The sequence below is a fragment of the Microtus ochrogaster genome, chromosome 8 (genome assembly GCF_000317375.1).
Source record: "Microtus ochrogaster isolate Prairie Vole_2 chromosome 8, MicOch1.0, whole genome shotgun sequence".
In the NCBI taxonomy this organism is placed as follows: Eukaryota; Metazoa; Chordata; class Mammalia; order Rodentia; family Cricetidae; genus Microtus; species Microtus ochrogaster.
Genome location: NC_022015.1, coordinates 62595971 through 62621915, shown reverse-complemented (window position 1 = coordinate 62621915; position 25945 = coordinate 62595971). Strand labels below are relative to the sequence as shown.

Here is a 25945-nt window from a genome sequence, read left to right as displayed (position 1 = left end):
CTCTCTCTCTCTCTCTCTCTCTCTCTCTCTCTCTCTCTCTCACACACACACACACACACACACAAACGTGCACACATTCAAATGCACTAAAAATATTAAAAATAAAAGTACTTTCCTTTTGGGAAGCTAGCTTTAGAAACAGTCGAGGGTATTCAGTAGCAACAAATGAGTACCCTTTGTACCATGAGCTCTGAGAAGTTGATCGTGATGATAGTTGCCCCTTCTACTTCCTTACCTATACTTTTTCTCTAAAGTCAGTGACTTAGGGGTGGTACCCTTTCCTACATTGTACAGCGTGAGCCGGGTGCTTCTTTTCTGTTTCATACACTGTGCATCCTTCGGATATTGTTGGTGATGGACCACTCTTCTGTGAATTCAGCCAGCCTTTTTCTTTTCTTCAGCTATTTGTCCCCCAAGTTGTATAGAACCAGGTCTAGCTCCTGTGCCTAGCTCATTGTGACTAAGTGTGATTAGGAAGAAGGTCCTCCAACACTGTCAGTCTTGGGTATCTACTTTATAAACTGGATCTACAGACATTGCTCAGTGCTGAGTGTAGGGTGTCCGTTTCACACTAACTGCATAGCTTGCCAATGTTGTGAATGATAACATGTGGCTCTACTGTGCTGTGCACTATGTGCTATGAACCGCTCATGGCTGTGGAGGTCCTCTGCACACTCTCTTATTTGCAGATATTCTCGGATCCTTCCCTTGGTCACATACCCTTTTCGTCAGCTGAAACTTAACTCTTCTTCACGTTTCTTCCAAGGTTCAAAGTTCTCTTTCTCTCTCTGTCTGTCTGCCTCTCTCTGTCTCTCTTTCTCTGTATGTGTGTGTGTGTCTGTCTGTCTGTCTCTCTGTCTCTGTCTATCTCTCCCCTTGGTATGCTTCCTTTCTTCTAGGGACCTAACTGCAAAACACACAATAGTGAAAACATCAACAATTCTGGTTTTGTTTGCTGTTTGGTGTCTATAAGAGCCATTTAGTTTGTGGACTAAACTGACTATCAACTAGTCCTGTTGGAACACACCCATCTGAGTGCCAGCCACACTTAGAGAATCAGAATCAGCTGGAAGAAGCCCCAGGATTTCATGTGGTTTTTACCCTTTCAGCCATTCCTATGAATAATTCTTAAGGTTGAAGATGTTTACAAAAACAAATTTCTGTCTGGATACTCTATCCTAAGGAGGTAGAGTGTAGCCCTCTGTTCTTTAAGCATGGTTTCTTATAATGGAGCCCATGCAAAAAGTGCTGTTAAGAGTGGCTTACTGACAGGGTACCTTTACAGCAGAGAAGCCTAACAGATGCCAAGCAGGTGAAGAGATCAACACCAATAGTGCCAATCCATCTTGACATGAAGTAACAAGGGTACTTTGTCTAGCTATCCTTCTAAAATACAACCTGACTTAATCAGGAAAAACATGAGACAAATCTTAAGGGGTATTTTACAAAGCATCTTATTTGTCTTCAAAGCTATCAAGGTCTTTAAAGTTGTTTCTTAGACTGTGGCATCTGAAAGGATCTTCAGATAACAGAACCAACTGCACTGTGAAGCATGGATGCAATGGGATGCATGGCATGGGTTCCTAAAGCAGAAAGGTGGGCAATGAACCAAGTCTTCCTTTGCTTTCTATTGCTATGATAAACACCATGACCAAAGGCAATCTGGAAGGAAAGAGTTTATTTCAGTTTATTGCAGTCCATTATGAAGGAAGTTAGAGCAGGAGCTCAAGGCAGGAACCTGGAGGCAGGAACTGAAGGCTACAGAGTAATGCTGCTTTCTGGCTTGCTCCCCAAGACTTGCTCAGCCTGCTTTTGAATACAATCCCGAACCACAAGGCCAGGGATGGTACTGCCTGCAGTGGGCTGGTTCCTCTCACATTAATCAGTAATTAAGAATGCCCCTTGAGCTTGCTGTCAGTTCAATCTGATGGAGTTATTTTCTCAATTGAGGTTCCTTCTTTCCCTAAGTTGACAAAAAAACCTAATAAGCACAGGTAAGAGCTAAAGAAATGCTAGTGAAGGGTGGCCTTAGTTAATACTCCTGTGTCAACACTGGTTCACCAATGTGCTGAACGTACAAAAGCACTGAAAGATGTCAATAGTGGGGACCACTTATAGGACAGACAGGAAAACTCTTCATTATTCTCTAAATCACAAAAGATATAGTATTTTCAACTGAAAAGTTTAAGAACGTTGAGGCCAGGGGTTATGGTTCAGGAGGTGATTGGGGTGAGGGGCTCCAGTTTTGTAAATCACTAACACGGTGTCCCGTGGACTCTGATAAAGACAGGCCATGGGGTTTGCTCAGAGGAACCTTGGCTACTGTGAACATTCTTATCCTTGGCGATGGATTAGAACATGGACCCTTGGATAAACGTTCTCTTTTACCCAATCTAGAAGTAGGCCAGACACTGGATTTTTCTAAGGCTTTTGCACAGCTTAGTGGTAAACATGTTTAAAACTCACTATATCTGGGAATTCTAATATGGCAGTCTATGTGAACAGAAATTTAGCTAAGATTAAATGAAATAAGAGCAAGAGAGATGCTCCAAATGAGTAAAATGAATGCTGTACAAACATCAGGACTGGAATTCTGATCCCCAGCACCCATGTAAAATCCTGGTGGGTATGGGCTACCTAGAGCAAGCCAGCCGGTGAGTCAAGCAGGGTCAGTGAGTTCTGGGTTCAAGTTAGAGAGCCTGTCTAATAAATCATGTGGAAACAATCAAGGAATACATACACTATCACCCTCTGGCTTTCACAGACACACAAATGCACACACATGTGCTCACTCACATGGAAATATGTATACACAAAAGCATGCACATTCTACACACACACACACCAAAACAAAGATGAAATGAAATAAAAAAAATGTCAATTCTACACACTTCAGTGGTCAATAGTTGCATGTGGTTAATGACTATTGCATCAGCATTGTTGATACTAAACATTCGCCTCAATGTTAGTGAGTGCCATGCTAACTCAGCTCTGGATTGGTTCCCAGTGAGGAGGAATATGGTCTCCCATTCTCAAGAGTTGTACAGTAAATCATCACTAGGTCACATTACCAAGATGCCATGTGATGTCTGTAGCATAATACAGCTAGAGACGACTCTTGGGTGTGTGCCTATAGCTTGGATATATTTTATAGTTTCCCTGAACTGCATCCAAGTGGCCAGATGTTACTCCTTCCCTAAGCAGCCCATAACTCCCAGCATTCATGGCTGTCAACCCCGGGAGTTATCTGAGCACTCTAGTGGAACTCCCCGTGTATACAGCTCACACACTGGTCCAGGGAGCTTTTTCTCATGTTAGAGGCTTGAGTTGGATATAAAATCTCAGACTCACCCAGTGAGACCATCGATTGCTTGCTCAGAAATTGATTTCCAGTTCCAGATACTTTTTGGTTACTTCAGATTGTGTGTGTGTTTTTTAAAATTTTTAGAAATAAAGCTAAACCTTGAGTTATATTATACTTTCTCTTTTTTATGTCATAATATTCTGATTACTGACAAATACAACCACCATAAACAAAAAAAAAATAAGATTATCAAAGCTTTTTTTTTCTTCGCATTTAAAGGAGTGGCTGTCTCCTAAAGTAATCAAGACACCATTCACTCATGAAACTAAACATCATCACAGACATCCACGTCAGGGAGTAAACTAGAGAAAATGTAGAAAATGTAAGCTTTCTGTGATGCCTGTGATGAAAGCCATCGGATTGATCTTAAGTGTCCCATGCTGAGTCACATGATACGGTCTCTATACTTGAGCTGTCTGACAATTGTATTCCCTAGTTGATAGGGACAAGAAACAGGGTAGAAATCTCTCAAGCAACACAGAGGCATCCCATCATTATCTAGCAACTATGCAAACTCTTCTAAGAATCAGCAGCGCAGTTTCTCAAAGACAAATATGCATTCATGCATGTGGACAGCATAAATCAAACACACGAGACTTGGTTGTCTGAGAGGACAGTCGCTGTCCTTCACCCTGGAGATTTCCTAATATGTGAACAGTTCGGAAGCACTCATGGAATCCATACAAAATATTTTTATCATGAATGGAATTAGAATTTTGCCTTGAGGGGGGCGGGATACAGAAATGTAAAATGATTGACCCTGTCCATTGAAGCCCAAGAGCTGATGTCCCTGAAGAATGGAAGGGTCACCTGATTTCTACTTCTGTCCAATGGGCTCAGAGGCAGGGAGGAAGATCAGCAGGCTTCATTTCAACGTTTCAACTTTCTTTGACAAGTGATTTTGTATGACAGGGTGACAGACCACCTCCACAGCCAGAGGACAGTTCTTATTCAGGCAGTCAAGGGCCAGTGACAATGCAGCAGCCTGGACTGCACCTAAGGGCTAAAGCAGTTTGAGTGATGCTGACTTCTCAGCTCCTCTTTAGGCATCACAGACAGGCTCATCCTGTCTACATCCTGTCTTCACCTCCTCTTTTCCTTAGTGCTACACGCAGCCTCTATGGATAAACAGTGTGACTACCATAAAATGATCGCCCCTCTCCATATTTAGGAGTGTCCACCGTGTCTTTTGTGAGAGTGTTGCTGTAAACTCCCAGCCAGTCAGAGGCAGGCCCTTCCTGATCTCAGTTCCTTAGCAAATGGTCCAGAAAGGCCAGCTTAACAGTAGGCTGGTTTCTTCTGAGGAATGTGCAAACCATGCCTGCATCTGCCCCAGGACACTAACCCACTGTCTGGGCGGTTCAGCAGTTGTTCTGAGGGCTCAGGATGCTTATCCACCCCCCTCCCCAAGAGCAGCTGAGCTGCCTCCTGTCGCAGGAGCAGAGCAGAGGAATGCTGTGGAAGAGACCCAGGCCTCTGGCCACCCAGATTAGAGAGTTTTGTGCTGAGGTCCCTATATGGTTGTGTTAGAGTGAACGGCCAGCTCCAGCCTGTCTCTGCTCCTTGTTTGGGAAGCAAGTGGGAGGGGATCGGACTAAGGGGCTATATAACCCTTCAGCATCCAGCTTCCCCAGACACCACCCACCCAGAGTGGAGAAGCCCAGCCAGTCACTATCAGGGTAAGTGGCACCAGCCCAGGGGTGTGACTGAGAGATTTCGTGGACTCTTAAGGCTCAGTGTAACCAGACAGTGTCTGTGCCCCTCTGGACGACTCTCACATTCTGCAGTTTTTGAATGAACATTTATACTATTAAAGTGGGTGTAGCTTTTGGCTTGCAGGAGTTTACATTAGAATTGAGCTAAAATGAAATTTGATTTAGTGGAGGAGTTGATGGAGAGAACTGAAATTTTGTTTATGCATGTCACCTGAAAAACCTGTTTATACTAAACCGATTGACTGTCCAGGTACTGCTGCCTACTCTAGGGGTGAAGTCTAGCTGAATATGGCAAATTATGTGTTTATTTCTGCTGGGATTGGAAACTTGGATTTGTCTATGGTTCCTATTTAGAGGGGAGACTGTATTTTTAGTGCAACTGGGGTAACTGGAAGTGGTTGTCAGGAGTGAACTGGGGCGTCCAGCCCTCTGGTTTCTGCTGAACCATATTCACTGCTTCTGGGTCTCCGTGGCTCTAACGTGGCGTTGTGTGTTGGAAATGTGTATCTTGTGAGTGTGCTGGTGTCCTTGCTGTTCAGACTGTGTCATTGCTCTTTTGTAGCCTAGCACAGCTTCTGTACTCTCTGCAAAGAAAGGAGGAAGTGTCTCATCCAGGGGAGGACTGCTTTGCATCTCTCTGCCCCAAGGGTCCCTCTGCCTTGGCAAGCAGCACCTTTGTGGAGTCAGCCTTGCCGCCCGAGGCGAACCCCTGTAACTCGGGGTTTGATAGCTAGGGCCGGGAATGCAGTTTTCTCAATAAGATTTTCCTCCCATTTTATGATTCATGACTAAATATGGTTTGTGTCTTGAGACCCACCAGCCGGGAATGGTACTGTCCTTGCCTCCTCCCCTCCCCACCCCTCCCTGACAATTCAGTTTTGGCATGAGATGCACTCTACTGTGCTGCACCGAACTCCCTGACCCGGGTGCAGTTCCAAAAGCAGTCGCTGAAGCCTGTGTGTTTTACCTAATTAGGAAATGCTCGGCTTCGCCCTGAGCCACTCATTCAGGTTAGATAAGAGCTGTAAACCACTGCAGCAGTTTCTCTGGGAACGCGCAGACTTCTTTTCTAGTGACGGTGCTCCTTTCAGGATTTATTAAGACAGATTTTCCGCACATTTTTGGGTGAAACATAAATACATCTTTCCTGAATTTATGTAGTATTTTTTTTTCCATTTTTTGGGGGGGGAGGTGGCAAGCAACTTATTTTTCTGATTATATTAAAGTCATCTCTATCCGACAAAAAGTTTAGGTGGTTTATCCTTCCTCATTTTGATAGAGCTTCCTAATTCTAAGTGGTTTATCCTATATGTAGACAGGCTGCTCAGTGGGGAAAACAGGCTTAGTATATGCACAGACCCCCTGCTGGTCCTTGCTGGTGGCTGCCTCTGATAGTCAAGGCACTTCGACTTGGGTCTCTTTGTGTCTTCCAACTCCTCATGGGCTACCAAAAAGGTAGCGTCTGAAAGAAAAGGAGAAAGCGAGAAAGAAATCATGAACAAGTCCTGTTTTCCGTTCTCACGAGGGGAATCCACGCTGAGGATCTCATTTCCAATCCTGAGGGCAGTGTTAAGGAAGACAAGATGACAAACAACACTTCTGGATAATGGCAATAATCCCATAATGGTATCCATCTGCAAAATTCTGAATATCTTTCCAAGCTTTCAAAAACCCAAGCTTAAATGCCAGTTACTTAAAATTTTGTTTTAAAACCAAGGGAGTATATTCTCAATTGATCAAATTTAGAAGATAGGGCAGAACTCAGGGAAGAAAATAAAGACTTCTACAAAACTACAAAATCCACTTCAAAAGAACCCCAGTAAACACCTTGGTGAGAATAAGTAAGCTTTCTGCAAACACAAACAAAACCCCACATCTTATTGTGGTCATATTATGCTACTTTCCCTAGCTTATTATTCTTACGTAAAATTAGCTGTTAGCATACTGTTAATTTTTCAACTTAACAATGACTTTAATTAAGGAAGAAATGCTGTAACTCCTAAAATTTCAAACACCCTCTGGGTGTTTCTATATCAGAGTTTCTAAATTCAGATTTCTATATTAGAGCAGTTCCTGTTGGCCTCAAATGTGTGATCCACCTTCCTCAGCTCCCAAGTGCGCCGTCTCACACAGCTTGTTTGTGTTTAATGTCTCCCTGAATGTGCAAAGTTTCAGAGCCAAAAGAACTGTCTTTTAAACATTTAAAATGAGCAAATAGTTTAACATTTTCAAATTGACAAATATTGTCCTTTCTGTAAAAAATCTACCTTTTCTTTTTAAAAAAAAATAGCATATTTAGAAAAAATATGGTTTGATATAGACAAATAAAACTGGCTAGTTTTCCAGCACGTGCTAAACCCCGGGGAAGCCTGTTCTCTTACTCTGGAACTCTCTCTGTGCAGTTTGTCCTCTCTTTATGTGTCGTGACCAGCTTGAGAGTGTTAGAGGAGCCTGTGACACGCCAGTCCTTGTGCTGAGGGCCTGTACTGTTAACCTGGAAGTCAGAGTTGGAGCTCATCAAAGGCTTTACAGCCTAGTGAAAGCATTTCAAGATAAAGGGTGTGTTAGCTGAGATTTGGGGAGAGCTTCCAGCTAGAATAACACAAAAGGGCCAAGAACCCTGTCTGAGGGCCGGAGTGATGGTGAGCTCTGGGTGATTGCCCGGGTACAGCAAGGGTTGCTTCCTCCCTGTCTCTGTAGAACCCCGTGAAGCTGCTCCAGCTATGTGTGAAGAGGAGGACAGCACCGCTCTGGTGTGTGACAATGGCTCTGGGCTCTGCAAAGCTGGCTTTGCTGGTGATGACGCTCCCAGGGCTGTTTTCCCATCCATCGTGGGACGTCCCAGGCATCAGGTGAGACAAATTCTCATTGAATAGAGAGAGAACAGGACTATAGATAGGCTCGATCTCTCTGTCTCTACATGTATCCAACAGTTGTCAGACCTGTCTGTGTCTACATGTATCCATTGATTCCCAGGTGCTTTCTGTCCAGAGTTTACACCATCTTGTGAAAAGACGGGGAGACTGGGATATAACCTAGTGGTGTAAGGCTCTCTCTCTCTCTCTCTCTCTCTCTCTCTCTCTCTCTCTCTCTTTCTCTCTCTCTCTCTCTCTCGTCCCTGCCCCTGTCCCTGTACTTGTGATGATTGATGTCCAGTCTCTCTCTCTCTCTCTCTCGTCCCTGCCCCTGTCCCTGTACTTGTGATGATTGATGTCCAGGAATAGATGTCAACTTCACATATCAAGCAGAAAGATTATCTGGCAAATTATATATTTCTTTATTATATATATATTTATTATATATTATACATATAATACCTATAACATGTATAATATATAATGGCCAGTTATCTGTTGTATGTTATATATATAATTATAATATAGTTTTAAAAGTCTCTTATTTTCTCATGTACACTATCGAAATACAGCCGCTGTGACCACTGTCCTTCCTGCAGTAGCAGAAATCGCTGTTAGATGAAAGGGAGCACTGTTACTAAGTGTAACTTTATATCCCGTTCGCTGTCAGAGAAATCGCCAGGTTACACGTTTCGGGAAGGCACTGACTTGTGGTGTGTTGAACCGTTTTAGGGAGTGATGGTGGGAATGGGTCAGAAGGACAGCTACGTGGGCGATGAAGCTCAGAGCAAAAGAGGGATCCTGACCTTGAAGTACCCGATAGAGCACGGAATCATCACCAACTGGGATGACATGGAAAAGGTACCGAACCCTTTCTGCAGGGTGCAAGGTGCCAGTGCTTCTGAGATGCACGGGGCTGCTGTGGAAGACAGCTGGCCAGCATAGCTCAGCTGCGATGCTGTTTGCTATTGTTTAACTTGGATTATTAGTCATTGAAAAGACTCTTGATGTACTTCATTCTGAAAATGAATTTCTTGGCTATTGCTGTTCAAAAACTGGCGGGAGACGGTTCTGTAGGTGGGAGCAGCCCTTTGCTAACGTGGGACTGATTTTCTTCCATACTCTTTGGACGGCCTGTGAGGACAGGTGTCCCCAGAGCAACAGGTGTCTAGAGCTAGAATTCTGGGAAGACCCTTAGGCAGCCCATTCTTGAAAGTTTATTGTTAACTGTCCCTAGGCAGTTTTTTTTTTTAATTTTCAAAATTGAAAAGAGGAGATCAGAGTACATTTGGTACATTCCTGAATTTCCCTGAACATATTTAAGTGCAATCGTGACAGAAGATTTTTTTAAATGAATATTTTAAAGTTCTCGTTTTGTGTCACATTGAGCAAGACCTTTGCTCCCAGACCATTGTGAAAGTGAATGGGAAGCAAGTCAAATCCAAGGATTATAAAGATTGTTATTAGACATTTTAGAAATACTAGGAGCAAAAAAAGCAAAAGGAACAATAAGAAGGGAACATAATTTTTAAAATACAGCAGAACATATTAGAACTGCAATTTCTGCTTCTTATTTATGTATTTATTAGCTTCTCGAACCCCCAAACACATATACTCACGCACACATGCTCACATGTATCATTTAAAAATAAATCCTACACATAATGCTGCTACAATGTCTTGCTTATTATGTGTACACCTTCCTTTCTCTGCAAGGGTGGTATCCTTAGCTTTTCTCTTGATTGTGGACTTGGTGCAATTGCAGTTTGTACCATGCAGGCGGCGGTGTCACCAGTGGAAAGGGTCTTTCAGGCATCTCTCCGTGGAGCCAAGAGCAAGGCAGCAGGGATGACCTGGGAAAGAGAGTATTGGAATGGGAAAACAAAAACAAAACAAACAAACAAACAAAACCCAAATCTCTGCATTCCTGGCATTCAAAGTCAGAGTTTTCTCTGGAGAAAGGGAGTGAGAAAGGATGGGGTTTTTACAACCAGTTTAACCACGGTGTGTTATAGAAGACCAAGATTCTTGAGCACTCTGTTTTTCCTTTCATTTTCAACTGATTATCTATTCGGTAGAATGAAGTGAAGGGAAGAAGGAATAGTCGCCCACTGATCTTTACTGTACTGATGAATTATGAAGATGGTTTTCCAAACTTACTCAGCCCTGCCCTTTCTTCCTTCCATGCCCCCCCCCCACCCCACCCCGCCAAGGGACAGGACTTGCCAGAGTCCCTTTCTTTGCTGGAAACCACAAAACCAAAAGCAGGAAACTTGAATCATGACAAGGTCTTTCAAGTTGGTTTTACTTTCGTTGGTCTGCAAACTGTCACCAGCCATGCTTGTTTACCCTTGAGTAAATCTTATATTCCCAACGCTGGTGGACAGCAACCCTTCCTTAAAAGGCTAATTATTTTAGCCCTTTCCATAATAATGCATTCTTTCTAAAATCCGGGGATTAAAGACATTGCTTAACTATAAAGCCAATGAACTTTTGTCTAAAATACATTCATGCAAAAACACTACATACAGGTTGGTATAGGGTCTTGGGGAAATGCCTAAGGCTTTTGTCTGCCCCTGGAAAGGAAAGTCTAGACTGTTCCTGCAGGGGCTGCTTTACCTGTCCCTGGAAGGTGAAGATGCTGAGGGAAACAGAGGTGAAGCCCTTTTCTCTACCTGCACACACCTGCACACACCTACACACAACTGCGCGCGCGCACACACACACACACACACACACACACACGGCCAAGAACAGTCTCTAAAAGCATTAGAGATGGTAATTGGGTTTTCAGGTGAGCCACCTTCATCTATATGCACAGTTATTTGCCCTTTTCTTTATATCCTAAATCAACTCCCCATGAATAAACTAAAGGAAGTCATGGGTAAAGACAATGTAGCTGAATAATGAATGAACCTGTTTAGCCTCTGGGCTGACTAGTTACTCTAGTGTTATCTTATGTAGCTCACAACAGAACCAGTGAAGTATATGCTGTTTATTTTCTCCTTTACTTACCAGTGGAGCTGGGAACTTGCTAGTTCACACAAACAGGAAGTGGCCCAGCTGCGGTCTGAATCTTCCCTTGACTACAGAGTCTATGTCCTTGACCACAACACCCTCCTGTCACACACACACACACACACACACACACACACACACACACCTGGTTTTGAGTAGTCCCTTAATTGGTGTGCAGCCTTGTGCATTCAGTTCATACTGTCTGGACCTCCGAGTCTTCACAGATAGATGAGGCCTTGCTCATTTCACCCGATGCTAGTTTTGGTCTGCACATTCCGCTTCCTTTCGAGGAAGGCCCTTCAGTGGCCCACTACAGCACCCCACTCTTTATCCTGCCCCTCCTCTCTAGATCTGGCACCATTCCTTCTATAATGAACTTCGTGTGGCCCCTGAAGAGCACCCCACCCTGCTGACAGAGGCACCATTGAACCCCAAGGCCAACCGCGAGAAAATGACCCAGGTAATATTTGTTCCAGAACACAACACTGTTGGATTGGGGATAAGGCTAACTAGAATAAAACTTGAGCATGGCAGATACAAGGCCCTAGCTGGCAGTTCACAGACTGACCACCTGGAGACCCCCCCCCCCCAAAGGCCAGGGGTCATGACAGTGCTTACATCCTTACTGCACAAAATCTAGACCATTTTGTCTCAAATGGCAAGAAAAAAAAAGTTTAAAGGTTTAATTAAGAAGGGAACATATTTAGGGTTAGAATCTTCTGAAAAGCCATCTCAAAATGCAATATAATATAGTAGGAACTGAATTTGCCACTGAAAGTAATTTCTGAGAGTCCCAGCTTCTTTGTTTGTTGGGAATAGTAATTATTTTTCAAGGGATAGATATGCAGACTAATGATGCAAAAAGATACGTGTATCATGGTGGGTGGCATGATAAACATCCGACAGGTAGTGGCAGTTACTGTCGCTATTGTCTGTGTGACACTTGAGAGCCTACAGCATGAGACCGCCCAGGGAACTAGCTCTGGGGAGTTCTGGTGTGGATGTGCTGTGAAATGAGAGCATCTAATGTCCTTTCCACCCAGGCCCTGGTCAAGCATGGGGGTGTTGGGCACTCTAACCTCTAACGTTGTGAAGCAGGAGCTTTCATCCCAATAACTTCAATGACGAAATTAAGGCAAGAGGTGCACTGAGTGATTTTCCTAACGTCACCATGTTAGGAGCGGCAGTGCCTGGAGTTGACCCATGGCTTTTCCTGCTGAGAAATCATAAGCCCATACAGCCCAGGGCCTCCCTTCTTGTAAGAGCACTTGGTGTGCACACCACGACATCAGCTGCTCTGAGAATCACACTACCTGTCCAGAAAGCCGTAGTTTTAGGAAAGTTATCATCTCGTGAATTGTGCTGAGGCACAGAAATGACTGAAAACTATAGGTTTCTAGAAACTTCGGACATTCCTTCAGGTTCATGCACTAGATAGTGTTACTAAAATGGAGGCTGAGGACTTCTGAACAGGAGGAGCCTAGGGAGTTCTGATTTTAATTTTGACCCCAAACCGCATGGACTAATGAGTAGCCAGGATCATGGCATCTCCTATTCTATCCATGGGGTCTCATTTCCAGGGCTGGCATTGACCCACAGTTGCATAAAAATTAGAGTCTCTCTCAGCGCTCAGTTATTCCACAACCCTCCTCCCTTTATGTTTGAGAAATAAGGAAAGAGTGAACACTTAGTAAATCCTGTCCCATCTAATTCAGGACCAAGACTAGAGCCCGCCACTCCCCACCATGCCTGGTCTTGTGTTCATGCTGCTGGCTCTTTCCTGTCTCATTGGGTCACCAGTGTGATGATCCTGTCTATTGCCACCTTCATTTTTCTTACTTGTGGAACCAGCTCTACCTTGGTCTTTTTTCCTTCGGTCTTATGTGTCTGGAGGATCTGTATCAGGCAAGGGGGTATGCCCTGACATGCTCTTTGTAAGACAAATGGCATCATCTACTTAACTGTTTGGATTCCTTTGCAGATTATGTTTGAGACCTTCAATGTCCCTGCCATGTATGTGGCTATTCAGGCTGTGCTGTCTCTCTACGCCTCTGGACGTACAACTGGTAGGTAGCCAGGGGAATGGGAACCTTAGTCCAGTGAATCCACCAGAAAAGGTGAGATTTGATGGTTACAACCTCCGGGTTGTGATGGACGAGAAGTAAATAAACATGGACAGAGATGGTCCCTGCTCTAAAATCAAAACAAAACAAAAAACAAAACAACAACAAGAAAAAAAACTTTGTTTTTTTTCAAAATCAGCCCTTTAGCAAGAAGTGTTCAGGGGCTTCTTCCTTCCTCTTCCCATCTTCCCCAAGCACTCTCTAATCTTACCTCACCATCACCATGTTCTTTCTTCCTCTCATATAAGAGGCTAAGGAATTACTGCTTCTTGTAGTCTTCTGTATAGTAGAACAGCAAGTAACAGCACACCAGCTACAGCAGTGACTTACAGCTCGGTCAATGATCCCCTAGGTATTGTGCTGGACTCTGGAGATGGTGTTACTCACAACGTCCCCATCTATGAGGGCTATGCTCTGCCCCATGCCATCATGCGTTTGGACTTGGCTGGCCGAGATCTCACTGACTACCTCATGAAGATCCTGACCGAACGTGGCTATTCCTTTGTGACTACTGGTGAGGCCCAGGGGACATCAAGGAAAGAGGGTGGGAGGCAGCATGCTGCTCACAGTCACTTAGTGGAACAAGTGCTGTCACTCAAAAGGGGTCATGGAGTTAGAGACATGGCTCGGCTGGTAAGACCGCTTGTTGTGCCAACGTGACAACCTAAGGACAATTCCTGGAGCCACAGGGAAAGGAGATAACTGGTCAGCAAGAGTTAATTACCTTCTGCCGTCCACACAGGTGCACCTGAAGGCACAGACTTCTTACCCTCTAGCCATGTGACCTTGAACACTAATCATCTTTGCTAAGCTGTTGTCCTCTTATCTGTAAAATGTCAGAGATTCTGCCTTCAGTGACTGCTAAGAATACGAAATTCTGCAATGCCCGCAGAACGCTCTGCCAAGAGTCAGTGCTCAATAATTATTCGCTATTTTTAGCACAGACCTAGCAGGCAGTGAGTGTATGTGTGTGTTGCACAAAAGCTGGTGCTGCACACTCCCTTCACAAGAGGCCAGAGCTGGGACAGCGAGAATTACTAGCATGCTCTAAGTGACCATGTCTCTCTGATTGCCTGAGTCCTTACAAATTGGGACCTGTCCAAATTTAAGGTTTCTGGACTACTTGCAGCCAATTCTAAGCTCCATGTGTGAGCCCTGACAGACGTTGTAATCTTCTTTTCCAATGTGATGTTGAATTCAGTCTATTCTTGTCCCCCAAAACACCACTCAGACTCCCAGGAAACAGGTGGAACTGGGGCCTTGGAAGCTTAAGGCACTGGAGCCTGAGTAGTAGGCAGCCTCCTTTTCCATATTTCTCTCCGTACGTCCCACCGGAACTGGAGCTGGCTTGAGCTACCATCCACTTCATTTTTGTTTGTTTGTTTGTTTTTCAAGACAGGGTTTCTCTGTAGCTTTGGAGCTTGTCCTGGAACTAGCTCTTGTAAACCAGGCTGGCCTTGAACTCACAGAGTTCCGCCCGCCTCTGCCTCCAGCGTGCTGGGATTAAAGGTGTCCACCACCACCGCCCGGCTCTGCTTCATTTTCAAAAGTGAAGAATGTGTCAAAGATTGAGCCATTACAGAACTGGGCAGGGAAGCAAAGATCTTTGAGGCATTTTGAAAACCCTGAGTCTTCTGAGGAGCTGGTTCAGCAAAGAGTGACGTGGGGTGGGTAGGTTTCAGCCCCCGTGCAAACCCTAACATGTACAGTGTTTGTGTGTGTGTTTCACAGCTGAGCGTGAGATTGTCCGTGACATCAAGGAGAAGTTGTGCTATGTAGCTCTGGACTTTGAAAACGAGATGGCCACTGCCGCCTCCTCCTCTTCCCTGGAGAAGAGCTACGAACTGCCCGATGGGCAGGTCATCACCATTGGGAATGAACGCTTCCGTTGCCCGGAGACCCTCTTCCAGCCATCTTTCATTGGTAGGCACTGGGGGCGTGGAGCCTTCCTGTTCTGTACTCAGCCAGCCCTGGCTAGCAGTACCCATTTGCAGCTAGAAATGAATCAACCAGGGCTTCAGAAACAGAAGCAGTCCTACAGGAAGGAAAGTGCCGCATTTCCAAAATGAAAAGACCTCAGGGTCCAAGAAAGCACTTGACTGCCTCGGAAAGCTCTCTTAAGTCATGGTTCCCACAAACATCCTCTCCGCATGCAGTGTAAAAGATGAACGGTATCTGTGTTTAGGATGTAGTGGAGCACAGGGATGGTTGGGGCTCTGAGTTTGGGAATGCTGGGGTGGGGCAGAACACCTGGAGGGAACCTATTCCATACAGGCAAGACACAGCCACCAGAGGGTTTTGCAGAGGCATCCTCTTTGGAGGCTGGGGGCCAGGTGCTTGAGACTAGGCTCTATTTTCAGGATTTTGAGAATGTCACTTAACCTCTCTGAGACTCAGTTTCCTCCTAGTGGGGTAGCTGGAATTTTTATAGCAGAGTTGCATAGGACCCTTTTCCCAGTGCCTGTTCAAAACAAGCCTTCACCAATTAGCTACAGTAGTAAGGAATAATTAATTAGGTGGCGTTGCTACTTTTGTAACCAGATGACAGTGCTAAGAAGGATGAGGGGGCCACCTAGAGGTTTATTACAAAAAAGCACACATCAGAAGTCAACAAGACAATCAGCCCTCTCTCCAAACAGATCTATACAAAGATTACCATAAAAAGCATCTTTTATGGCATGGAAGTACTGCCTTTAATCCCAGTATTAGAGAGGAAAAAGCAAATGGATCTCTATGGGTTTGAGGCCAACTTGTTCTATAGCAAGTTCTGGACCAGTTAAGGAAACCTAGGAAGACCAGGTTTTGTTTTGTTTTTTCAAAAGACAAAACAAAAAAATTATCTAAGTAGGAGAAATCCTTTTCCAGTTGAATGATCCCACCATTCACCATTCAATCTTGGGTGTTAGAGGTGCAAAATAACAGCCAGGGAGGCATGGGGCTGCTCTGATCAATGGCTCTGGCCCTCCCTTTTATGGAACATCTGAAGGCCTAACCCCTTGTTCAAGCCATGTGTAGCAGAATCCCCGCGGAGACACTGATGTTAGCATGTTGTAACTTCACCCTTGAAGTGCTGCAGCTGAGCCTCCTCTTGGGAGGAGGCAGGAGGGCGTGGAGCATAGCAAGGTCTCTTGGATGGTAGTTTCTAGTTCCTGATGCCAGCCAGCCTCGCCCAAGAGAAGATCAGTCAGTTGTGCCAACCTGGTTTTCCATGTTCAGCCCAAGTTTTTCTCAGAACCCAAGGACCATGACCTGTGTCTCTTTTCCAGGGATGGAGTCGGCTGGTATCCATGAAACCACCTATAACAGCATCATGAAGTGTGATATCGACATCAGGAAGGACCTCTATGCTAACAACGTCCTCTCAGGGGGCACCACCATGTACCCGGGCATTGCTGACCGGATGCAGAAGGAGATCACGGCTCTCGCACCCAGCACCATGAAGATCAAGGTACCACACTGAGACCCTCTGACTCGGGAGGCAGGGGGAGAAAAAGTTCTAGAGCAGCCACCAGCTTGTGAGGCAGCCTCACAAGTTCTTTGTTGTTTCCAAGGGTGATGAGGCTGAGCTGGGAGTGATTTAGATTTAAACACATGCCCCTTGAAACAGGCTCCGAGAAAGCCTTTCTGGAGGACAGCATGGTGAGAGGGAGCCACTGCTTCCTGGGGCTTGTGCTTCTTGGATGTCTGTCTGACCAGCTAGAATCCCCCCACCCTCCGATGGCTGAGCGGCTGAGTGTGCTGCAGAAACTACTTAGTTGGGGTTTGAGACTAGGCAGGCTGCATGCAACAGGACTTGAGACAAGCCTCAATTCTCTAACCTTAAAATGGAAATGGATGTGAAACTTGGGGGCCTCGTATGGTCAGAGGCAATATAATTGGGGACACCAAGATGATGAGTTCACGGAATGAGCCTGAGTAATGTCAGGAAGTCCCTGTACCATCTGCGTAACTTCCTGGAAATCTTAAATTATCACCAAATCCCCTCACCACGGGGAAGAAAATCTGTAGCTTCAAAACAAAACTCCTGTTGGGGCCAATTTTAAAAATAAACCTGATACTGACCCAGCCACTTGTGGCCGTTACCAGCAGTCCCTGAGCCTATTTCTTTGTATGTAACGTGAAAAGTCACTGGATACCTAACCTTCAGAATCGCTATAGGAATCAAATAAGCTAATTCCTGTAAAACGCTTCGCATGGGCTGTCAGTGAGAGCTCAGTGAATAAGAAAAAACAAATGGATGTTGAAGCAGAGCTTGTGGGCAATCAGAAAGAAAACCCACACCCAGAATTTCTTCTTTCACCAGTGCACCTGCTGCTGGCCAAGCAGCTAAGACTGGAGTGCAGCTATGGGTTTGAATTGCTGTGGCCTATCACACCCTGGCCTGAAACCCTGAATAAAGCCAGCCCCTGCAGGAAGCATTCAGAAGGGGGACTTGGAGCCCTCTCTGTGTTGGTGCCTTTGGTAGGGATTTCATAAAGCAGTGGTCAATTTAATCAGGTGAAGACCACTTGCACGAAAGTTCTGGAACATTTGCAAGGTCCCTGCACACAGCACTAGGACTTCTACAGTAAGTGCAGGTTCTGCTGAGTTCTTAGGTGCAGCCCCCTCCCCGCAACCTCCCCTGGAGACTGTCAGGGCTTTTATGCAGAGGCCTCACTTGATCTAGGGCCAATTCGCATTTACCCTATGAAAGGGTAAAGGAATTAGGTTAGGCATAGGTTGCATGAAAACAAAACAAACAAAAATCAATGAGCTCACCGGGGAATCACTCTCCCCAGCTGGAGAAGAATGCCCCTATTTTGCTGGAAGGGCCAGCCCAAGGCACTAGCTCCTGGCACCGACCCTCTCCTTTTCTTACCCTGACAGATCATTGCCCCTCCAGAACGCAAGTACTCCGTCTGGATCGGCGGCTCCATTCTGGCGTCTCTATCTACCTTCCAGCAGATGTGGATCAGCAAACAGGAATACGACGAAGCTGGTCCCTCCATCGTGCACCGCAAATGCTTCTAAGCCACCTCCCTGCTCTGTCTCTAGCGCACGACTGTGAATGTTTTGTGGATCAGCGCCTTTGGTTCCTTTCTAAATCATTCCTACCCAAAGCTTCGACTTGTTACTCGTGTTTTTTAAATAAACCAGACATGTGCTACCCTAATTCCTAGCACTGGCCTATCATCAACACTGTGAATTGTTTCTATTAGATAGGACGTAGTTATATGGATTGGCTCCCTCTAGTGGTCAAGAAACGACGTGACACAATTAGAATGGCTAGTTCCCAGGCAATGGATAAAAATCACTTCAACAGGAGGAAGCCCCACTTAAATGATATAAACAGGATGCATTTGAGAGTGCATAGGACATGCATACATTAAACATAATAATATATATTAGGGCCAATATGAAAATATACACTGACCTCATGACTGGTTGAGTGATTATATTACTTTATACATATAATGGCAGCTTGATAGGTGAAAACAAAAACAATTTTACATGCATTTAAAATTTGACAAGCAATACTGTTTTACTAAAATGATACATTTTGTTTTAAACCTTACACTTATGCATGGCTATGCATGCGTGACTTTTAATTTGCATCAAGCCTTGTATATTATTTGATTTTAATGCATATCAAACCAGATGTATTTAAGAAAGTGTAATTTTTGAGTTTGTTTTTAAAAAGAAGATACTTTGTACAACCCTGAGAAACTTCTTTAAAAGCTTCATAACGCACCTGGATCATCTTTCCCTCTTCCTTTGACCAGTATCTGCCTCTGAAAACCATGCAGTAGATGTATTTGCACTAAAAGGAAGAAGGACCGGTCATGTCACTCATCATACACAAGGCTTTCACACATCACCATTATTTTTTCTTGAAGACTATGTGTAGATAAGGGTTATCACCAGTCATCAGAGGAGGAGATCAAGTGTCTCAGACACTTAGCTGCTTCCGGGTGAGCTGCCCACTTCACCTTTCCTGCCAGCATGGGAAGTCAATGACTTTTTTTTTAAAAAAAAAAATATCAGACATATTGGGGCTGGAGAGTTGGCTCCATTAAGAATACTCATTGGTCTTGCAGGGAACCCCAGGCTCAGTTCCTAGCACCCACATGATGGCTTCCAGCCAACTGACTCAAGTCCCAGAGGATCCTGCTCTGACCTTGGTTGGCACCAGGTATGCACATGGTACACATATATACATGCGGGTAAATCATTAATACATATAAAAATAAAATCTAAATAAAATTTTACAAATAGGTATATTGTTATTTGCAACCCAATTTATTTTCTGAGGATATTATTTGGGTACATTAATAGGTATAGATTGAACAGCATGTGACCTCCTTTGAGACACAGCAACCCAAAAAGGAAACTTCAAAATGTGCAAGAAACAATAAATATCAAAGTTTTGGTCTAAAATATATAAATATAAAATATCAGTCACTTCTGGAAACGTCATAGGAAATTCAGCAGTCACACACATCCATGGCAGGTATCGGGTGCAGATGCTCGTGTATCTGGAGCACGTCACCTCAGGTCTAACACAGTTGTTTTGATGTCTTTTACTAACACATGACTGCATATCTAGAAAAGACAAAAAAAAGTGTTACATAATAATGTTTAATGTGTGGTTTTCTTTAGGAAAGCTATATAGAATTCCTTACTTATTTTTTCTCTGAATTTTATAAACGTTGCTGAATTGGGGTAGGGTAGACCTAACATAAACATCTGTGAGAATAATCCCTGCTGCTGAGCCAGACATTGTGGTGCACATCTTCATCTCAGCTCTCAGGAGGCAGAGGCAGGGGGATCTTTCTAAGTTTGAGGGCAGCCTGGTCTGCACAGTGAGTTTCAAAGCTACACAGATGGACCCTGTCTCAACAACAACAACAACAACCATCATCCAGGATATCTACTCACACTGAACAGCCTGGGGTCCTTCGTGTGAGGATGAAAGCCCTTCTTTTTACAAGTGGAGACCTCAAGCATGCCAGCATTGGTGAGCCTGAAAATGCCCGTGCTAAACATGAAGGGGAAAAGAGGCACAAAGTTAAAAACCAACCAGGAAGACGCAAACACGCACATTCCTCAAATGGGACGGAGGAAAAAAAAAATCACCAACCAGGAATCCCCCGTGACTGTCACAATTAGCCACACCATGACTACTGTTAGATACATTGATCTCCAAGTAAGTACCTACAGGAACCCAAAGGGACCAAAAGGAAACTGCCGAGACCCCATGGGAAAGGTCATACACATGTTCTCCACCCTAGCGGATAGTTCTAATTTCTGTAAAGTTAGTGTTCTTTATGTCAATGATCAGGCAGGTAGGTGGCAGTGGTGGGCACTGTGATAAACACATCATAGACACTCTCTAGTGTCCTTCACACCCATCCAGGACAGGCGAGGATGAAGGATGAAGAAGCTGGATCCCTGTGCTCAGGGATCCAATAGCTTGCAGGTAGAGGCAGGCTTCAAACAATGTCTTATTCTTATGATTATAACTACTTTTAAGCTGAATCCCCAGAAAATGAAAAGTCATTCCCATGTTAACAGATCTGCAATACAAGGCCAGTTGACTGGACTCCTTGGTGTGGAGGGTATGAATGCTGTAGATAAGAGGCAGGTTATCTAGAGCTATTTTCACTCCTTCAAAACTCTTCCCTGCCCACTTTTGTGCTGACGACGATCACAGTTTTAGAAAATATTCTCCACAGGCCTTTGAGAAGTTACAAATGTCCTCAGACAACATCTGATCCTGACAGTACAGTTGCCCGCCTGCTTTGCTAGACCCATTCTACCTGCTGTTTCTGCCAATGTGTTTGGTACATGTCTTGATTTGTAACTAGCTTTGCTCTGTAAACAACAGAACTGAATGCAATCACTTCTGTGGCGGAGGATGTTTCTCAGGGCAACTTGAATCCATGTTCCTGGGCCATGGCCACTCACATCTGGCTCAAGAATAAAGTCCTTCTTTCCCAGATAACATTTGTGTTCCAAACTTGGAAAGCTTTGGAGGTAACTGGGGAAGGCTAGTCACTTTTTTTTCATAGAACACAGAACAGTGGAAACATGATTTCAAAGGCAACTGTTATCACACTAGGCGAAGAAAGACTAGCAGGCTCACTTTTGCAAAGACTTAAGATAACAACAACAACAGATCGTGGAGCTACAGGTGTACAGGAACTAGCCCCAGCCCGTCTCTTGCTGAAGGGCCTCACATCCAAGCACCACAGCATGGTGGACTCGGAAGACTGCTCGTACACTTACTCTTTATGCTTTGGGGAGCACACGATGGCGACCGCCTCGGGCAACATCAGCTGATAGGAGCAGTGAGTGTGAAGATCCACACTGGACAGGAATGCCGTTTGCGTGGGGTGCGTCTGCAAATGGGAAGAGTCTCATGAGGGAAGCCCGGGCTTCACTTAAACCTTGCCCTACGATTTTCACGAAGCATGTGAGAAGCATGCTTTGCTGTGTGTGGGTCGGTGAGACGGCTCGTGGGTAACAGAGTTTGCCATGCATGCCTGATTGATGACCTGGACTCGATTCCTGGGACCCACGGTGGGAGAGAACTGACTCCCTGAAATAGGTCCTCTGACTCCCACGTGTGTGCCATGGCACCTGCACGCTTGCACCTGTACACATCACACACTATGCTAGTAATAATGCATAAATAAAGAGGAATTAGGTGGGGCTGAGAGAATCCCTCCGTTTCTGCCATGCTATTGCTTATTTGTTTGGAATAACGGTGCCTTAGAGACAAAATTCCTACGAGTGTGTGTACTTTCCTTGTGGGAAAGGCGGAGACGGCTTCACTTACCAGAATAGAGCCTCCATTAATCTAATGACGTAGTAATCTGACTATCTCAGCCTATATCCAAGGATCTCCAGACTAAGGAAGATGAAGCAACATGGCCATAGGAATCAGAAACCTGGAGTCTTGGACACCTTTTGCATTCTGACAGAATTAAATATAGCACATATATGACACTGTCTATGCCTCTTCATCCTCATAAACAGGAAGAGGGGCCTCCAAGTTGCAGTTGCTAAAGGTGTTTGAGACTCATCAAGCTTATCCATTGAAAATACACAAAGAGAAAGGAGACTATGAACAAAATCCTGTCTGTGCCAAACACCCACCCTTCTGTGGAGTCACGCACCGAGTAGGCTCATAGTTCAAATGCAAAGATTTAGTAGAGGAACGAGCGAGAGAACTTGACACTGCTCCTCTGCCAGGGAATACCTTCTCTGAGAAAACCAGAGCTTTCTATGCCATGGCAGAACGGAAGATGTGTTCTAAGGAAACTGTGAGCTATGGAGACAGTAAGCAAGTTTTCACATAGAAAAGTTACTATGCCCATCAGTTGACTTCAGGCTGAATGTACCCATGTAAACACCTGAGCCCTTCATTTCTGCCTCAAAGAGCTGGTTCTCTGCTCAGGAGAATATCTCTCCCATGGGAGCATGGTACTCCCATTGCAAAGGAAAATGATGATGGTGGTGGTGGTGGTGACAGCAACAGCAAATGCCATTTATTACAAAAGAATGAAGAACTGGGCTGAAAATAAATCGCTTTCCATGAATTATGACATAGAGTTCTCACGAAGGTTAGTGTTGTTATCATCCCCGTTCTATAGGTAAGGAGACAACTGAGATAAGCAACACAGTATCTTCTAGGAGTCAAAAGAGCCAGTCAAGCTAAGACATGTGAAATTCGACCCCAGGTCTGCCAGATCCAGTCAGAGTTTCTTCCTGATGACGAGTTTGTATAGCTCTAGCCCGGGATCGACTGCTGTTATCGTGTTCTGTGAAAACCAGCAGTTCCTCGAGCTTTAGAGATATAACTAACAGCCATGCATTTTCGTTCAGTCACAGCAGCTTGACTCAGGAAAATCTAGATCGTAGAAGTCTGGAGTGATGACAAATCCATTATTTAAACACCCTAAATTCACTAGAGCCTACACAACAGACACAGCACAGCTTAGGAAAACCTTTGATTCTGGTTTGGGAATTGTTCATCAAGATGAACACTGACTGGCCTACATAGGCATTTTTAAAACTACCACTTTTAGTTTGCTGTAATTCCCTTGCTATGGCTTGCGTATGTGCATAAATGCATGTGTGTATGATACAGTGGTGTCTGTACATGTTTATGTGTGTACGTGCATGTGTTAGCCAAAGGATAATACCAGGTGTATTTCTCTATGGCTCTCCACCTTATGGGGGGGCGGGGTCAGTGTTTCCCACTGAACCTGGCGCTCACTAATATGGCTAGGTTGGCTGCCTTCCTGGCAATCACCAATGATCTGCCTGTCTCTAACCTCAGTTCTGGGACTCTAGGCTCATGTGGCAGCACCCAGCTCTTTAGGTAGGTACTGTGGTTCTGAACTCAGGTCCTCATTTTTGCATGGCAAATACTTGTACCAACTGGCCCATCTTCCCAGGTCTCTGTGCTATAGTTTATTTTGCTTTAAAATGCATTCTGAATAAATTCTGTTAGGCTAAAAAAAAAGACTTTAAAACAGCAATTTCCAGCCAGGCGGTGGTGGTATATGCCTTTAATCCCAGCACCTGGGAGGCAGAGGCGGGTGAATCCCTGTGAGTTTGAGGCCAGACTTGTCTACAAGAGCTAGTTCCAGGACAGTTAGGACTGTTACACAGGGACACCCTGTCTTGAAAAAACAAAAAACAATAACAAAAAAAAAAACCCAAACCAAATAAAACTCAGCAATTTCCATCCACCCAGTAGTAAAGTGTATTATTTATTATTAAATAAGCCAAATAAACGAGTAGCAAGTTTTGTTGCTCTTTTTTTTTAAACAAATAAACTCCCACATTCGAGGCATGGTTTATATTTTCAAAGGGCTTTCATATGCCATCTTATTTGCTGCTCACATCAAATCAGTGAGAGAAACTCATTAGCTTCCCTGTCAGTGAGAGAACTTGAAAATAAGGAGCTAGTGGTCCTGACTAAGAGGACAGAGGGAGTCAAAGGCCAAGAGGGAGTGATGTCTCTTCCACCCTCCTGAACTATATCATAATAATACTTAGCAGGTGTGTGTGTAAGTCCACACGCCCCCCCCCCAGCACTTTTGTACAAACAAATAAAAAGCAAACCAACCCCTGCTCATTCTTTAGGTCTCTTACAGGCATTATTTCATTTAACACTCAGTATCATAGGAAGTCAATTATTATGGCTCCCACTTTGTGGACGATGAAGATGCTGTTACAGTCACCTGTCAATGTTCCTACCATGAGCTCTCAGTGGAGCTGATACTTGTCAAACTCATGTCTATTTGATGCATAAATCCAGTTTCATACCTACAGTGGCCCAACAGATGTTAGAATCCAATATTCTGGCCCTAGTTGTTTGTTCAATTCCCCAGCCATTTTATGCATGCACTTCTGCTCTGTGGAGCAGGGCACTGAATGTGTGGACCCCCTTTGGTACACGCATGCACTGTTTAAAGGAAGTGTCATCAAAAAAGATGTATCAACTACTTAGACCCACAGCCAAAGAAAGGAGACCACCGCACAGTCTAGACTCTGGCCATTTCTCTGAGATTATCTGAACCCATCAGAGAAAGGCCTACTGTCATGTGTTACTTTTCTTAGCTCTGGTGAAACAGAAAAGTATAGGCTACCCCTTTCGAATCCAGATGTGACAGCCTGACACTAAATAAGCTGCTTTAAATCAGTATACTTATTACCTCCGGGAAAATATAAAGACAAAATCTATTTAAACTCAGCTAAATTCCTGTTTGAAGAAAACAACACACCACACAAAAATAAATCAAAACCCCGAAGGCCAGACGTACATGAATCCATCCCAGCGTGAGGAGACCATGTTGATCTTGGACATTGAACAATTCCTCTACGCTCTCCATGTCGCAATAGTCTGGGCCTGCAGACTGCTTTGGCACGATCACATGGGTAATAGTGAACTCATTATGTGTCTGGAAAACAATCATACCACAAACAGTAACAAGTCTCTGAAGAGGATGTGGGATGCTTCACTATCAGCCAGTAGACCTCACCACTTGTACTACGGCACTATCACAATTCAAAAACAAACAGAAAAGTTGACTCTACTGAAAGTTTCGGGCATCCGCTGCTTGGGGCTTGAAACCCATTTCTGTGGTAGAAAATACAGATGGAATTAGCATCAAGGAGAGCAATGGGGAACGGAGTTATTAGTTAATAAATAATGTGTTGGCATATTAGACCTACAAAGGAAAATGTCTCCGCACAGCAAGGCCGGTTTCTATGGAGGGACAAAGACTAAGTTGGCAATGGGTGGCGTTACTCAAAGGCAGTCCTATGAGTTGTAGGGATTGCTGTCTTGTTTTTATCAGTTATATGTAATTATGAAAAAGTTAGGATTTTCCTTTAAGAGTCACCAGTGTTTCCAAAATTAAAAAAAGATAGCTCTTACAATTAAGTAAAAAGAAAGAAGAAACACATTGGGCTCTTCTTGGGGAAAAGTTGCGCATGGGAAAGACAGGGTCTTAAAGTAAAGATCGGGAGGTCCTGGCTGGGCTGTGATGGGGTGCCATCTCCGGGCCCACTGGCCTTCCCATCCTTCTATAGCTCCGCTCTCTCCAGCCTCAGGGCCTCCCTACCCATTGAGCACGATTCCTTACATCTTGACTTGTAATCAACCAGTTTTCTAAATGTTCTGTTTCTAGTGCTTGATGGTGTTTCTGAAATTTTAGTGTTCATTTTTTAAGAATGCTGAGTTCATGAACAATAACAGCTGTTTAAGGAAGTGCGTGTGTATAAGGTTAATTTCGGAATATACTTACAGCCCCTCCCCCACATGCTTTCACCCTGCTCTTCCAATCACTGCCACTGAAAGCGACCTGTTGA

The 25945-nt window shown here is 44.4% G+C and overlaps 2 protein-coding genes across 4 annotated transcripts in view; one reads left to right on the top strand and one right to left on the bottom strand.

Annotated features, from left to right (window-relative positions):
• Window positions 1-5004: 5004 nt before the first annotated feature.
• Window positions 5005-18247, top strand: Acta2 (actin, alpha 2, smooth muscle, aorta). The gene is made up of 9 exons (XM_005352160.2): window positions 5005-5043; window positions 7780-7931; window positions 8667-8795; window positions 11302-11412; window positions 12934-13018; window positions 13428-13589; window positions 14807-14998; window positions 16342-16523; window positions 17942-18247. The coding sequence occupies exons 2-9, from the start codon at window positions 7803-7805 to the stop codon at window positions 18083-18085; spliced, it is 1134 nt and encodes a 377-aa protein (XP_005352217.1). The 5' UTR covers window positions 5005-5043; window positions 7780-7802; the 3' UTR covers window positions 18086-18247.
• Window positions 18248-19349: 1102 nt separating this feature from the next.
• Stambpl1 (STAM binding protein like 1) overlaps window positions 19350-25945 on the bottom strand; it is a 46322-nt gene continuing 39726 nt past the window's right edge. For all 3 annotated transcript variants that reach the window (XM_026781694.1, XM_005352159.3, XM_026781695.1), the window contains 4 exons: window positions 24895-25032; window positions 21344-21456; window positions 19994-20093; window positions 19350-19657 (listed from right to left, as the gene is read on the bottom strand). In XM_026781694.1, coding sequence (XP_026637495.1) covers window positions 19601-19657; window positions 19994-20093; window positions 21344-21456; window positions 24895-25032 — 408 coding nt within the window. In that variant the 3' untranslated portion in view covers window positions 19350-19600. The remainder of the gene's footprint in view (window positions 19658-19993; window positions 20094-21343; window positions 21457-24894; window positions 25033-25945) is intronic.